Source organism: Hyposmocoma kahamanoa, unplaced genomic scaffold (assembly GCF_003589595.1).
Source record: "Hyposmocoma kahamanoa isolate Upper Pololo Valley unplaced genomic scaffold, ASM358959v1 64, whole genome shotgun sequence".
Taxonomy (NCBI): Eukaryota; Metazoa; Arthropoda; class Insecta; order Lepidoptera; family Cosmopterigidae; genus Hyposmocoma; species Hyposmocoma kahamanoa.
Genome location: NW_020653852.1, coordinates 8,605,167 through 8,619,680, shown reverse-complemented (window position 1 = coordinate 8,619,680; position 14,514 = coordinate 8,605,167). Strand labels below are relative to the sequence as shown.

Genomic DNA, 14,514 nt, shown 5'->3' with positions numbered 1-14,514 from the left:
TTTGATTGTGTAAGACGTTTAGTGCAAAATCTAAGACAGTATTTTAATTAGTAGCAGTAGAACTCCTTGTAAAAGAGTTCGTCCAGGGAAGGACTGCCACTTTACCTATTTCTACCGCCAAGCAGTAATGTGAGCATTACGGTTAGAGTGTTAAGGATACTAGTCTGCCCTCCTTGTCATGACTAACGCACTTTTGCATTCGGTAACTTTCGATATATTGAGACTTAAGTTTTATTATCACCTAAAAAAATGTCAACTGTGCTGATTTTGCTTAATAATAAAACTGAAACTACATATTAACAAATAGGAAATGAAACTGTTTTTCCGGATTTAAATCGGGCCCTTTACAGGTCCCATGGTCACGGTTGTCAGTCAACCGTAACCATGGGACCTGTAAAGGGCCCGAAATGTCGGTTTGTTTGAAAAAACAAATATACGCGATTTAAATCCGGAAAAACAGTTTCATTTCCTATGTGTAACAATCGCGAAAACCCAAGACCTCGATTTACATATTAACAACTTATTAATACTGGCTAGAGGAGGTTGTAAATCTAGTTTCGTGGCTTAGTTGGTATAGCGTCTGGCAACGGTTTGCTAGAACATCTTTGTATTAATAATTATAACAAACTAGTCGAGTAGTTTCACAAAAATAATTGAATGTCAATTTAATACAAATTTAATTACAGTTAATAGCGACATCTCTAGCCAGGGCTGGTAGCTGTAAGTTACCTGACTGGATGACGAAATACTTTCATAGATTTCTCATAGACGGCGCTACGGCTAAAAAGTCGTTGAAAAACAAATACCAAGATCCGACAACAAGCACATAGACAAATTCGTGAGGTCCGCTGGTTCGTTCCGTGTCTTGGCCGGCATAGTGTCTGGCACGGTTTGCTAGAAGATGTCTATCTAAGAAGTGTATCTTTGTATTAATAAATAAAATATATAATGATCATCACGATGCTCTAATTGCCATTAATTTTATATAATAATATTGTAAATTGAATATTATAATTTTGCTATAATTACCGTATCGGAGAGGCCACAATTAGAGCCTCATATCTTGTCACATTCGCTTTACTGATTATGCATTGAAAATTATTGAAACAGAATGCAAAATAAATAGCGCGACGCAGAAAACATAACATAATAATAATAATGGTTTATTTTCGCAACACAAGGAAATAAATATACACTTATTTTGTAATTGACTAACAATTTTAAAAGTTGTATCCCTCGTGAGAGACTGGAGACCATACTGGGCAATTAAACCTGTATTACAGCTCACCAGGCCCTCACCCTCTCAGAATAGTCTTAAATAAAGTCAATAATCTTAAAAGAAAAAAGCAATATACTGTTGAGCAATAAAAATTGTAAATACTATCAATTATGCAAAAAATATACGTGTTAATATGTGCAAGCTTATAAAATTATAAGCTCGTTTGACCTCGCCCTAAGTTTCTTCGTATTCAACTTGGCGTTACGATATCGACATGATCTAGCTACAGTCTACTCGTATGTGTACCTTCCAGGGCTTTACTCAAGGCTTCTAAGTAATGGCTAATTTAAAGCTTACTTTTTGCTTTTGAGGGCCGAGGACTGCCTGGAGCAACACCATTTGTATTAATATCACTATCACCGTTTATCCAATTTATTGTAGTAAACCTACTTTTTAAGAAGCACTTTTGGTTTGTAAAGTTTGTTACGAAAATACACACGTTTTCCCTAGATTGAAAGAAATTTTGTGACTAAATATTTATTCGATTCTCTCGTAGATCGAATAAATCTTTAGTGATCGTATTATTTTTTTATTTAAAAATATTAATAATAGGGGTTAAAGTATGAAATTGCCGATTTGTACTGAAAATCTAAATTGTTTATTTTTTAAATTTTTAACAAATTTATTTAATCAAAATAGTTGCCATTATTATCTACATATACATTGCTGCCATCTAATGGGAAGGTTATTAATGCCTTTGCGATAGAACTCCGACGATCTAGACTGCACAAACTGTGTGAAAGCATTTTGTACTGCCTCCTGGGAAGAAAACTTCTTGTCACGTAGATAATTGTCCAAATCACGAAAAAAATGGTAGTCCGTTGGAGCAAGGTCTGGTGAATACGGAGGATGACGAATGGTTTCTAACTGCAGTTCCTGAAGGGTCAAAATGGTTTCTCGTGCTGTGTGAGGTCTCGCGTTGTCATGGAGCAATAATGGTGAAGATCGATTCATGAGTCGGGGCTGTTTTACTGCTAGTTTTGTCAACATGGTTCGGAGTTCGGCACAATAGACATCTGCCGTTATTGCTTGACCAGATCGGAGAAAACTATAGTGAATAACACCATGCTGAGACCACCAAACAGTTACCATTACCTTTTTATTGGTAAGTTTTGCTTTAGGACACTGTTGTGGCATTTGACCTGGGGTCAGCCATTGCATTTTTCTTTTCCGGTTATCATAAAGAATCCACTTTTCATCACATGTTACAATTCGATCCAATATTCCTTCATTTCTGTACCGGTTCAACAAGGCAACACAAGTTTCAACACGCGTTTCTTTCTGCAGATCAGTCAAATCATGAGGCACCCATTTTTCGTATTTTTTTATTTTATTGATTTGACGCAAGTGAGTCAATATTGTGGGTAAGGTAACGTTAAACCATGCCGCCAATTCCTGGGTAGTTTGACTAGGATCGGCTTCCACTATCTCTCTTAATTCATCGTTATTCACCCGTGTGGGCGGTCTTCCTCGTGGCTCGTTCTTTAAGTCGAAATTTCCATCACGAAAGCGTTTAAACCAAAATCGCACGGTGCGTTCATTAGTAGACCCCTCTCCAAACGCAGCATTGATATTGCGGGCTGTTTCTGCCGCGTTAGTTCCGCGTCGGAACTCGTATTCAAAAATCACTCGAATTTTCGCAGTATCCATCTTTCTTGTCTAAATTGAATAACAAAAACATTTGAAAGTCGATATTCAAATGTTTCAAATTTAAAAAAAAAATCACAGAAACCATTTGAAAAAAGTTTCATTCGAAAACCTCAAACCATGAAGATTCTATGAAAATTCAAAGAACCTATTGCAATAAAACGGCAATTTCATACTTTAACCCCTAATATTAAATAGACAGGATATTCTGCCTATTTTTTACGTATTTTGCGAGTTCAAAAAGTTACGTGACAAAACCCCAGAGTTGTAAACTTTTAAAACGTGACTTGAGAAATTTGAAGTTACCCAGAATATGACTTAGTAGACTATAGAGTCAAAGTGAATGCAAAGTCAAAATTGTAGTTACTTTAGTACAAATAAACTCACGCAACTTTTATCTACTCCTTTGAATTATTTTATGTATGTTTTATTATACTAAATCTATGGTTTTTATTAAAGGTTAAAGTTAAAAAATATTATTGTTGTGTATTGGCTACTTTGAAATGGAATAAAATCTTTTTAATGTAAGATTCAGATTAAAAACTCTTTCAAATTAAATCTTAAGGCTCAACTCACACTGGCGCAGAGTCGAAGCGTCGCGACGCGTCATGTTTTTCACCTATAGCATATTAATCTCTACTTTCCCATTATTAAGGTACAAATTTGTGTTATGCAAACATGGAGTCGAGCGGCTTTACGCGTCGACAAGTTGTACCTTAATAATGGGAAAATAGAGATGAATATGCTTTACTTAAGTTACTTGGGCGCAGTGAGGCGTCAGACGTCGATTGCATTGTCATTCGAACGCACTAATGCGAGCGTTATCGTGCTTCAGCAGGCGTTGTAGTTGAAAAATAGGACGCGACGCGACGCTTTAACTCTGCGCCAGTGTGAGTTGAGCCTAAGGCTCCTAAATAATAATTTATGTCCAATATGGCGTTGCTCTACGTGGCTCTGAAGCAGATGACTCGAAACATTAACGACATGCATCGAGCAAATGGAACTACCGAACGCACTATGCGTTTTTGGTTTTTGGCCGATTCTGCAGTGTAATTTGTAACTAGGTAAATGAGCGTCATGGACAACCAGGGACTTAGGTAAATAATGACGGGTTGCGAGCCATTGTGAAAATAGGTCTATGGCAAACTATTAATAGCTAATTCCCAAAGGCATTATTAGTATAGTTTGATATAACCATTATATTTATATTTTATTTTCTGTCCCAGTAACAAACTAGTCAGCTAACTATCTACAGAACTGACTATACCATTTTCGTAAATTATTTGGAAGAACTTGATGAGAAAAAAACCGACGCATCACAAACACATTTTGAAAGCTTAACACACAGAGCATAACAACGGGAAAAAACAGTAATTAATATTAATTAATCTGCTAAAATTCCAAGGTGTCAACCGGAGATGCGGCATGAAAACACCGAACTGTACGTGAAAATTTTGAAGCGTTGCCAGAGAGCACATCACACAGACGTTTCGTAATCTTTGTAACAACAACAATTTCATATTAGTTTAACACATTAAACTTGTAAATGCGAGTTAGTTGTTGATAAAAATTGTATTTTTTTCTTAGATTCAGCTTGTAGAGTGACTGTACCGTATTAATCCTAATACTAACATAGTTATAAGGTGTGTTACGTTACTAACTTGTATGAACTATGTTGTCTGAAAATAAATAATTTTTATTTTATTATTTTAGATAGTAGTTTCAACCTCCGTTCCGACCTCTGGTGGCTTACACACCGGTTTTCATGGTGTCGCCGTCTCTGGTGTCCCGGGTTCGGTCCCCGGCCAGGTTAATATAGTAAAACTTTTCTATATTGTCTCGAAACTGGGTGTATGCTGTACCATCGTTGTTTTCGATATCCATAACAATTGCTTTAGTTACATTCGGATCGGAGGAACGTATGTGATGTTGTCTGATATTTATTCATTTATAAAATTTCACAACTTTCGAAACAACCCTTAGATAGGCTACACGAGCTTTCAGTGTGATAAAGGCTTGATGGTGAAAACAAATGTAAACTAAAACAAAAAAGCAATGTAAACTTACAACAAGCAATTAAAATAAAGAGGTGCAATGATCTATAAATACAGAAATAAAAAAAAATTGAAATTATTTCAATTTTATAAAACAATGAGGCGTACGCCGATACGCCGACCGATGCACCTCGACCGTGAGTTAGTGACGTGTAGTAGTATTGTTCATTTTGTCGACGAAAACCATTAAATATACAAATTAAACATTTATTTCAATTTTACGTGTCTTACTTAACTAATACAAGTGTACATGTATCTTCAAATGTTCTTCAACGTCAATCTAAAATTTATTCATTAGACGTTTATTTGTACGGGTTCTAAATTTACTTACTAGGAAGGAAATGATTTTAAGATATCGAGTAAGTACTAATTATTCGTGAACTCTGTAAGGAAAATACTTATACTTGTTTTTTGATTGTATAAAAACAACATAAACCTTGATTCCGCTATCTGTTATGCATAAAGTACGTAGTATTTAAAGAACTTTGTATGTGTTAAACTGTTGGGATGCGCATAAATCTCTGGAGGCGATTGAACGCGTGCGTTAGCGCATAATTCAAGGCGGTCGATCACCAAGAACCGTCGTTTGACATGCAGACAATTGCTTCCATTGCGAACCAATAAACCCGTTATCGACGTAATTTCCATATCGGATACAACGTCTGCAATTTAACAAACCTAATTCGCATCAGAATTCCTAAATTGTAATTCGACGAGACAGTGGCCATAAATTATACGTGTAGTGAGTACGATTGAGTGATGCAAGATCCTATTCAGGTCACTGACTTAAAGTTTCCTTAATTTATCGGAATACTTTAACCACAATGCAACAGCTGTTTGACGTTTGTTTATTTGATTACGACCTAACTCAAATTTGTATAATGCTATGTTCATAATATATATCGATGTGGGTGAAAACATCAATATCAACATTATTAAAAAGTTTGTATCTTTTTAAATGTCTCTGGCTTGAGCCAGAACCAAATGTTCAATTTTGAAACAGTTCTATGTTAAAAATTAAAAAGTATCTAGGTTAGTAAATGTGAAATGGTAGAGAGGCGGACTATGGCCTTAAAGGAGCCCCTTTAGGAGATATCCAGTTGTAAGACGTATAATGGTTTGCTAATAATAATAATAACGAACACACTCATAGAACCGAAATAGGGAAACCTTGTATCGTGGGTGCCAAGAACACACACATAGACAACCACAAATTACACCCAAACTCACAAGAGAAAAAAATGTAGGCCATACAAATATTTCCCCCGGCCCGGGAATCGAACCCGGATCTTCTGCGTGGCAGTTCAGCATGATAGCCGTTCGGCCACAGCGGCAATAAATGAAAATATTGACTAAAATAATGAGGAAGTATTGTCGGTTTTTCACCAAATTTTGATGAAATGTTGACATCGTTAACATCAATAATATACCACCTAGGTAATCTGGTAGTGAAAATGGAAGTGGGCATTGCGTAGCATTGTTTTACTATGTACATAAAAATATATATTATCGACATCGACGCATCGAGTGTTTGCTCATTCCTAATCACCTCAAGTACCCGCGGATGATCGGCGGAGCGTCTCGTCGGCCAGACGGCCGGCTCTTTAATATTTATTTACACTTGTAAATGTTACCGCTTGAACCACGGACTCTCCACTCCTCAGCGCGGTTTCGACTTTTCAACGTTTAATACTTTAAAGAATTGAATTTTAAATAAAGTTTTTATAATTAGTAACGAGCTAGGATATCAATTATTCAGTTTTTTTTGCAGGAACACTTGAAACAGTAATTTCTTTTAACTGAACCTTGTATGTGTTCAATGCTAGTTACCGAGGCATCCAAATTCAATTGTCCGTCTGTACCTAAACATGTAATAAAGAAGTAATCTTTATTTATTTTTGTAGTGGTCTCAGTACGCCAATGAAGTAGATTTGAAACGTTTTAGTTAAATCGTAATATCGATTTAACGTAGGCAACAGGCGGATTCGGGGACAATCTATACTTTGTGTTAAGTAATTTGGGTATGAGTTCATTTTACAAACTTATTAAAGTTTAAATATATTTCGCATCCTTGATGTAACAAAATTAACATCAGCAAAATGACAACTTTTCAGGAGAGAGGTTTACAATTCTACGACCTTGTAGCTTGTTTCCTGTACCTCTGTAGTAGTAGAGTTCCTTGTGAAAGAGTTCGTCCAGAGAAGTACTGCCATATTACCTTTTTCTGCCGCCAAGCAGTGATGAGAGCATTGCTGTGTACCGGTTTCGAAGGGCAAAGGAGCTGGTGAAATTACAGGCACTTGGGACTTCTCACCTTGTGTCTCAGGATGTCGGGCGCAGTGGCAGTACCTCACATTATTGTTACTTAAAGCTCTGAGTGGTACTGCAATGTTAAGGACAGGCGTGTTGCTTACCATCAGGCGCTCGAATTGTTCGTCCCGTCACTTTCTTACCACTTTCACGTAACGCAAAAGCACTTTTGACGGATGATCACAAGTGAATTTATTATACCAAGAGTACGATTTTACGAGTTTTGGTTATTGTACACAAAAGAGACTGTCCAACTCTATGTAATAATTTATAAGAACCTGAATAGTTAAAGCTATTAACAGTCACTTATTAGCTACTGTAATTCACTACTTACACAAGTACTTTATACAAGTATTTGGCTACTATATTTGGTTTACCATAAGCTTTACGTTTATCACTCAAGGAACTATTAAAAACATTATTTACCTATTCTTAAGCAAAATTCAGGCGTGCGACAAGCGTTTCATTCGAAATTTATATTCTTGGTTTAAGTTGTCGGATACCTGAGTGACTTACAGCAATTCTGATACAATTTCAATCTAGCTCTTTGAATAATTTGCCTATAATGTCTCTTAGTAAGGCGATGACAACACTTGGCAGAGATTCAAGGGAAATTAATAGTTAGTTTACGGAGATTGATATGTACTAAGACGTAAACCTTCCGATAATCTGGTGGCTTCGCGGTTAAACATTTTAAAAAATGGCAAAAGATTTTTTTCAGATACAATCAACTTTTGGCTTTAAGTTAGTTATTGAAACGGGTAATATCGGCACAGTTTCCATTACGATACCAAGCTACGGGACGAACAAGTCGTGCGCTGGTGGTTAGAGCGACAGGCCTGCCCATAGCAGTTGTAGTGCCATTGAGAACTTCGAACCACAAAGATCTGAGGGGCATTGCCACTCCGCGCGTCACCCTAAAACATAAGTTGACTAGTTCCACGTGCCTGTAATATCACCAGCACCCTCATCCTTCAAAACCGGAACGCAGTGATGCTCACATTACGGCTCGGCGGCAGGTAAGGTGGCAGTACTTCCCTGGACGAACTCTGTCAAAAGGAGCGCTATAGGTACTAAAATACATATATATAATAATTTTATATTAATAGGTGGTTAGCCCTCGTTGGGACAATACGATAGACCTGGTAAGTAGCAGGGTTGATTATGGTGGTGCTTCACTTGATGAAGTACTTGAAGATTTCAACTTTAAATCTATAGCATTCATTGCCTTGAATGAAACTCCCATTGGTACTAGCATCGGTATTATGTTGACCTTCACTGGTTCTTGAATTACTTTTTTCTCCACAATCTTAAGTTGGTATAATTGATTCGTTTCGTCGTTATTTCCACCAAAATTCTCAAAAGGAGAGGTGTGTTAGACGCGCCTATGAATCAGTACTCTCATTTAATTCCAAACTCCGCGTCATTTTCATAACATACATATGTATTATAAATCATATAGATATGAGGCCCTTTTGGGGTGAATATTGTATTTAGTTGAAAGTATTTTATATTAATTGTAACTTTTATATCATTTTATATGTGACAGTCTTTTCAAAATAATTCTTTTAATATAAACTATATAGAGCGAGCCTTTTCTTTCCTTGCACAAGGTTACGTTCATATTATAAAGTTGTACATCCAAAAGGTTCAGTTCCCACTTTCGAGTTTATTAAATAACAATGTGTCTGGAAAACATCCGTTCTGTATTGGACTAGACTTTTGCCACATAATACACAGTATCATGTACGTTTAAATACAATAGTGTGGACGACGCTGACCTCTTTCCTTTGCCATCTACCTTCTTTACTGGTTCCTGAGCACATACTTTTAAAATTTCGAATCGTTCTCAAAATCCCTCTTCTGTCCACTATTTTTACGTTGATTAGTAAGGTCATCACTGTCATCAAAAGTCTCAAAACGAGAGGACGTGCTCATAGATACATATATGTATGTATATCGGCCCTTTTGGGCCTTCTCGTTTCTACTTGTAAGTAAATGTATGTGGACCGAGGTTTTTCTTTTCTTTCGTTAAGGTAGACCACAAGTGATTTACTAATCTGCCACAACGATCTCGACTGCTACTAAACGTTTCGGGCCCTTTACGGATCACATGGTCACGGCTGACGGTTTGTTAGAAAAAAACAAATGTATTTAGAGCCGAAAAAAATTTTTAATTTCCTATGTGTAACAATCGCGAAAACCAATGAGTTCGATAGTTGTTAATGTTTTATTTTTAAAGTAATTGGACTTGCTCTTGACCACTACCTAGCCTTGGAGCAATGATAGGGTCTACGATGGAACGAGCGAGAGACAAGATGATTCAGTCGTACTTTATAGATACTTGAGTTGTATGAGCTCAGAAACACTGTCGCAGGCAGTACATTCATATAATTCCGCAATTTTTTTTAATTCAATTTTGATAATCGATTTTGCCAACGTTTGCCTACAATGTAGAATCGATTCTCATCTACGGGTCTACACCAGGAAGTGTACTATGGAGGAGTACATCATGTACATCAAGTACATCATGACATGTGAAATTCCTTTATCTCATGGGCTCCTTAGAGATCCGTGCCCAAACGTGAGGCGTACGTGGGTTACCCTTCAAAACCGGAACGCTGTAATGCTCACGTTACAATAGACGAACTCTTCCCCAAGGAGCTACAGCACAAGTAACTACGTTGTGTACGTTGGTAAAAAATAATAAAAATATGGACAACAGTATTAATAATAATGGCAGACAACACCAATTATTCCGAGGCATAACCAAGAGCACCCACATCAGAACCAATTTACAAAGTTCGTTTCCAAAATTGGTCCAACAGGGAATCGAAACTAGGACCTCCTTATCTAGTGCCCATAGTGCTAACCGCTGGGCCTTCAAGTTCGCCAATTCAGGGTCTAGCTATTAAGCTGTTGTTGTTCCTAACACAATAAAAATAAAACTCATCGGAATGTGTTCTACCACAGATTATTAAGTATTTTTCAACGTTATTTGGTTTGTTTACTTTTCTACAAAATTTCTATTGAAACATACTATAATAAGTGTTATATTGAAGAACCATTTTAGTTAACGCGTCTGTTTAGTTTCATCGTGTTGTTTACACCGTCAACCGGAGTTGATCGCATACCGCTCAAGAAAATGAATTAATTACATTTAAGAATAGACTATGGTGTTATCTGAATTACGTTACATCCGGGCTCTAATCTCGAAGCGCGAAATCCGTAGTTACAGCCGTTTTTCTATTATGGATAACCTACAGACTTGAGAATTTTCATATGAATTTTTGGCCGACTTCAAAAAAAGGAGGAGGTTCTCAATTTGACTGTTTTTTGTATGTACGTTACGCGATAATTCCGGCTATAATTTGTGTACCGATTTTGATGATTCCTTTTTTGTTGGAAAGAGGATAGCTCATTATTGGTCCCATTTAATTTTGAAGAAAATATTCCACCTTTAAGGGTGGCAAACTAGGGGATAAATCCGCCAATTTCAATAAAACTTGCAATAAAACTAGAAGTAATTCCTAAAAATTGAGGTAGATTTTTTTAATAAAAAAGTTCCAATTATGGAACATAACATTGCCAAATTATATTTTTATTTTCATCTGACAATATAATCATTGACATAGACAACTCTAGAGTCATAACTTGATGGTCCCACAATAACTTCTACTACTAGTTAGTTCTAAAAAAAAATAGTTTTTCCTATTACTGAAGTAAACAGGGGTAGCTGATAAGTTAAAATATTATAATATTATATTTTGTGAAGAAGTGAGTCACAGAACTTCATTGTCATTGTTCTGTAATTGTTTGTGACTTGTGAATGACAATTAACATATTGACGATGGAACGTCATAGACAAGCAATTACGTAGCAGGTATATGTCTGTGTGGGTCACCATTACGATAGAGATTAGGGAGTTACCACACTCATAGCGGAACCATACTAAGCCGGCTATAAAAAGCGTTATGTCCATTATGATAAGAGCGAAAAAGACGTAAACTTGCCTGGACATAAAGGTTCTCCTGACTGGTTTAATAAGTATGGTGACTGTCTAACAGGATATATTATTTTGTATATTCGATAATTTGGGATTGATATGTGACATTTTTAATAATATGAAAGCATGACATTGGGCTAAATAATAAACGAGTCTAAATATAAACCTATGAGTATTTCATCAGGACGACCTTCTGTTCTGAGAAGTGCCCCAAATTAAATTCCGTTGCTCTGGTACTCATAGTGCAGGGAATTCCCTAGTTTGAGACCAGGCAATTAGTGTGGTTGTCTGACACGTGTTATGATGATTGTATAACAATTAGGTTTCTTTTTTTTTATAATACCAAATGACTGGACGAACAAGCCGTGCGTCTTCTGATAAGCGACACGGCTGTCCATAACATTTACAAGGTTCCTTTTTTCTATTGTTTATTTTTTTTTTTAATATTCTATATTAATTGTCATAGCTTCGTTTATATTTGAGTTATTTATAACAAAATAAATTATTTTTTATCTTTATCTTTTACATCGCATTTGTGATCTTTAGAGTACACAACACGCTGTCGTATTGTTGTTTACATAATTATTTAATTTTTCAATCGCGTCGTAACATAATATATTAAACTCTAGAGTTCTTAGGTTTTCGCGATTGATACACATAAGAAATAAAACTATTTTTTCGGATCTAATTCGCGTTTATTTGTTTTTTCCACTCAACCCAACGTTTCGGGCCGTTTCGTTTCGTTTAGATCCGCAAAAATAGTTTAATTCCCTATATTATATTAAACTACCATAGCAAAAGCACTGAGATACTGTTTTGCCTTTCTGTCATAGATCAAGGAACATTGCTTGTTGTACAAGTAAATTAATAGGTAGTTACGTACCTACTTACCTAACACATTTTTTATTAGGCGCTTTTTACCGGAGCACCATAAATAACAGAAACAAGCTAGTGGTTACTGGACGAAGCTTTTTATGACGCTCGAGTTTTTTGTTCTGCACATTTCATTAAAAAAATACTTTGTACAGGTAATAGGTTATTACTTATATTACTTACTTAAACAAACGCATTGTGAAAAATGATAGTATATGGCATTTATAAAACACACGTACGCGTGTAAGCATCTATGTTTTGCGATGTTTATGTATTGATTAATAAATAAATTTAATACCCAACAATAACGAAATAAAAAATTAAGTTTGACATTAAATATCGTGCAATTTTGTTGTGTGAAATTTAAAAAAGTTTGTATAATGATCGATAATTAAACAATTTAAAAACAGAATATCGTGTTTCATTTCGTAACAACTTTTTAAAATTATAATTTTATAACTTTCGGTAATTCATTTATTGTAGAAGCTAGTATCTAAACGCTCAATTTACCGAGTTTATCATTTATGATGTAGGGAAGTCCGAGTACATGGTTAAGTTTATAGCAATGCTCAATTATACCGTTGGATAGCCCTGAGACTATTAGCACCTAGCAACAACAAGTCTCAGTTGAATAGTGAACTTTTACTTGATTCATTATTACATTTACGAAAAGTAATTTTTCTTCGAATATTTTTATATACCTATATAGTTTAAGAAACAGTATAAAAGTGTGAAAGCAATATTGTTTTTCGAGCAAAGTTCGTGCACCGAACTTACCGGAATCGAAGAAAAGCGAGCACATTTAACTCATGAAACGACTACTAAACCTGCCGAGTGTGGAGCGGCGGCCGATGTAAAACGGCTACCGGTCAAGCGACTCCCGAATTATCACATTTCCGATTAATTAATTTGAATTCTTAATTGAGACACTGATAAGCGTGATTCAACACGCAGCTTTACCCGAAGCTATTCGAAAGTTAAAATTTCGAAGCGGTGATGGGTGACAAGAAGAAAAAAATAAAAGGAATAAAAATGTATAACGCAAATGTAAAAAAGGGTGTCCTCACCTGCTGCCGGGCGCGCGAGCACGAGCGGCAGCACGAGCAGCGGCAGCAGGGGCAGCCGCATACTCCTATGGGCGCATTGCGGCGCGTGTGGCGCTGTGCGCTGTCCGCCCGCCGGCGCGGCACTGGGCCGCTGCCGCGCGGCCCGCACGTGGCGGCAGGCGGCGCGCGTGCAACAAGTGCCCGCCGTAGCCGCTGCACCGCGCACCACGCGCATCCGACCGGACCATCGGCATCGGTGCGACGGTAACGGCGAGTTGGCGCGGACTGAACGCCTCGCGCGCCTTTTTTACACAAACACCGAACCTTCTCAATGGCTCGCCCGTCCGCTTGTTTTGCGTTCGACTTAAAAATGTAGAGCTGCTTGATAGCACTCGGTCTGCTGTGTACTCGGGATTTAGGTGCACTATCGCCTTTAAAGTAGATATTTTAAAAACAACTTCAGTATCTTCGAATAGGGTTAAAAATAGTCTTTAAGACGGAAATTGCAAGATTTGTGTACCGTATAACTTTTTCTTTTGTTTTAGTTTTAATTTGGGTGCTTTAGGATCCTTAAAATCACGACGTCAATAGCGAATTTTTTTTTCGATATATAATGTCGAAATAAGTAGGTATAACTTTCGTTTCATATACCCAAATTAAGTTAAAATGTATTAAATACCTACTCTGTACAAAAAATTACACCATTGGATTTAGGTGTTGCCAAATACTAGGACATTATTTGCGTTTACTTGCTGATAGTGTTAAATAGAAACAAAATTCAGAACCTAAAAAACCAAATATCTTACATTATTTATTTGTTCCAAATTACTATACAGGGGTCAAGAGCACGTCAAGTGACTCTAGAAAAATATATCCAAGTGTTTACAAAAGTCATTATGAACTCTACATAAGCGGAAAACGGGATCGTCTTATGAGACGTTATTAGTGTTTTTACACAGTTTTTTAACTACAATTGAGTTTATATTTCTTATTATTTTCTTAAAATCCCTAGACTGTAATGTTCAATTCGTAAATATTCTTTTGTAACTTTACTGTATGCAAAAAATTCATGTTAGATTCAGAAGAATTCATGTCAGATTCAGAAGAATTCATGTTAGAGAGATCTATTATTGATCTGTATGTTGTTTCAATATTAGTATATCACTAGGTAAAGATACTGGAATCTATTGAGTAGGTTTTCGCGATTGTTACTTACAGGAAATGAAACTATTGTATGTAATGGAAAAATATTTCCTTAGTCGAATTCCATGCCTACTACTACTCCTAAGAAAATTTTAT

At 36.3% G+C, this 14,514-nt stretch overlaps 1 protein-coding gene across 1 annotated transcript in view; it reads right to left on the bottom strand.

The window, feature by feature from the left end:
- Window positions 1-13,495, bottom strand: part of LOC113230955 (follistatin-A) — a 44,139-nt gene extending 30,644 nt beyond the window's left edge. The window contains exon 1 of the mRNA XM_026465066.1: window positions 13,237-13,495. Within this exon, the coding sequence (XP_026320851.1) occupies window positions 13,237-13,450 (214 nt within the window). The 5' untranslated portion in view covers window positions 13,451-13,495. The remainder of the gene's footprint in view (window positions 1-13,236) is intronic.
- Window positions 13,496-14,514: the final 1,019 nt, after the last annotated feature.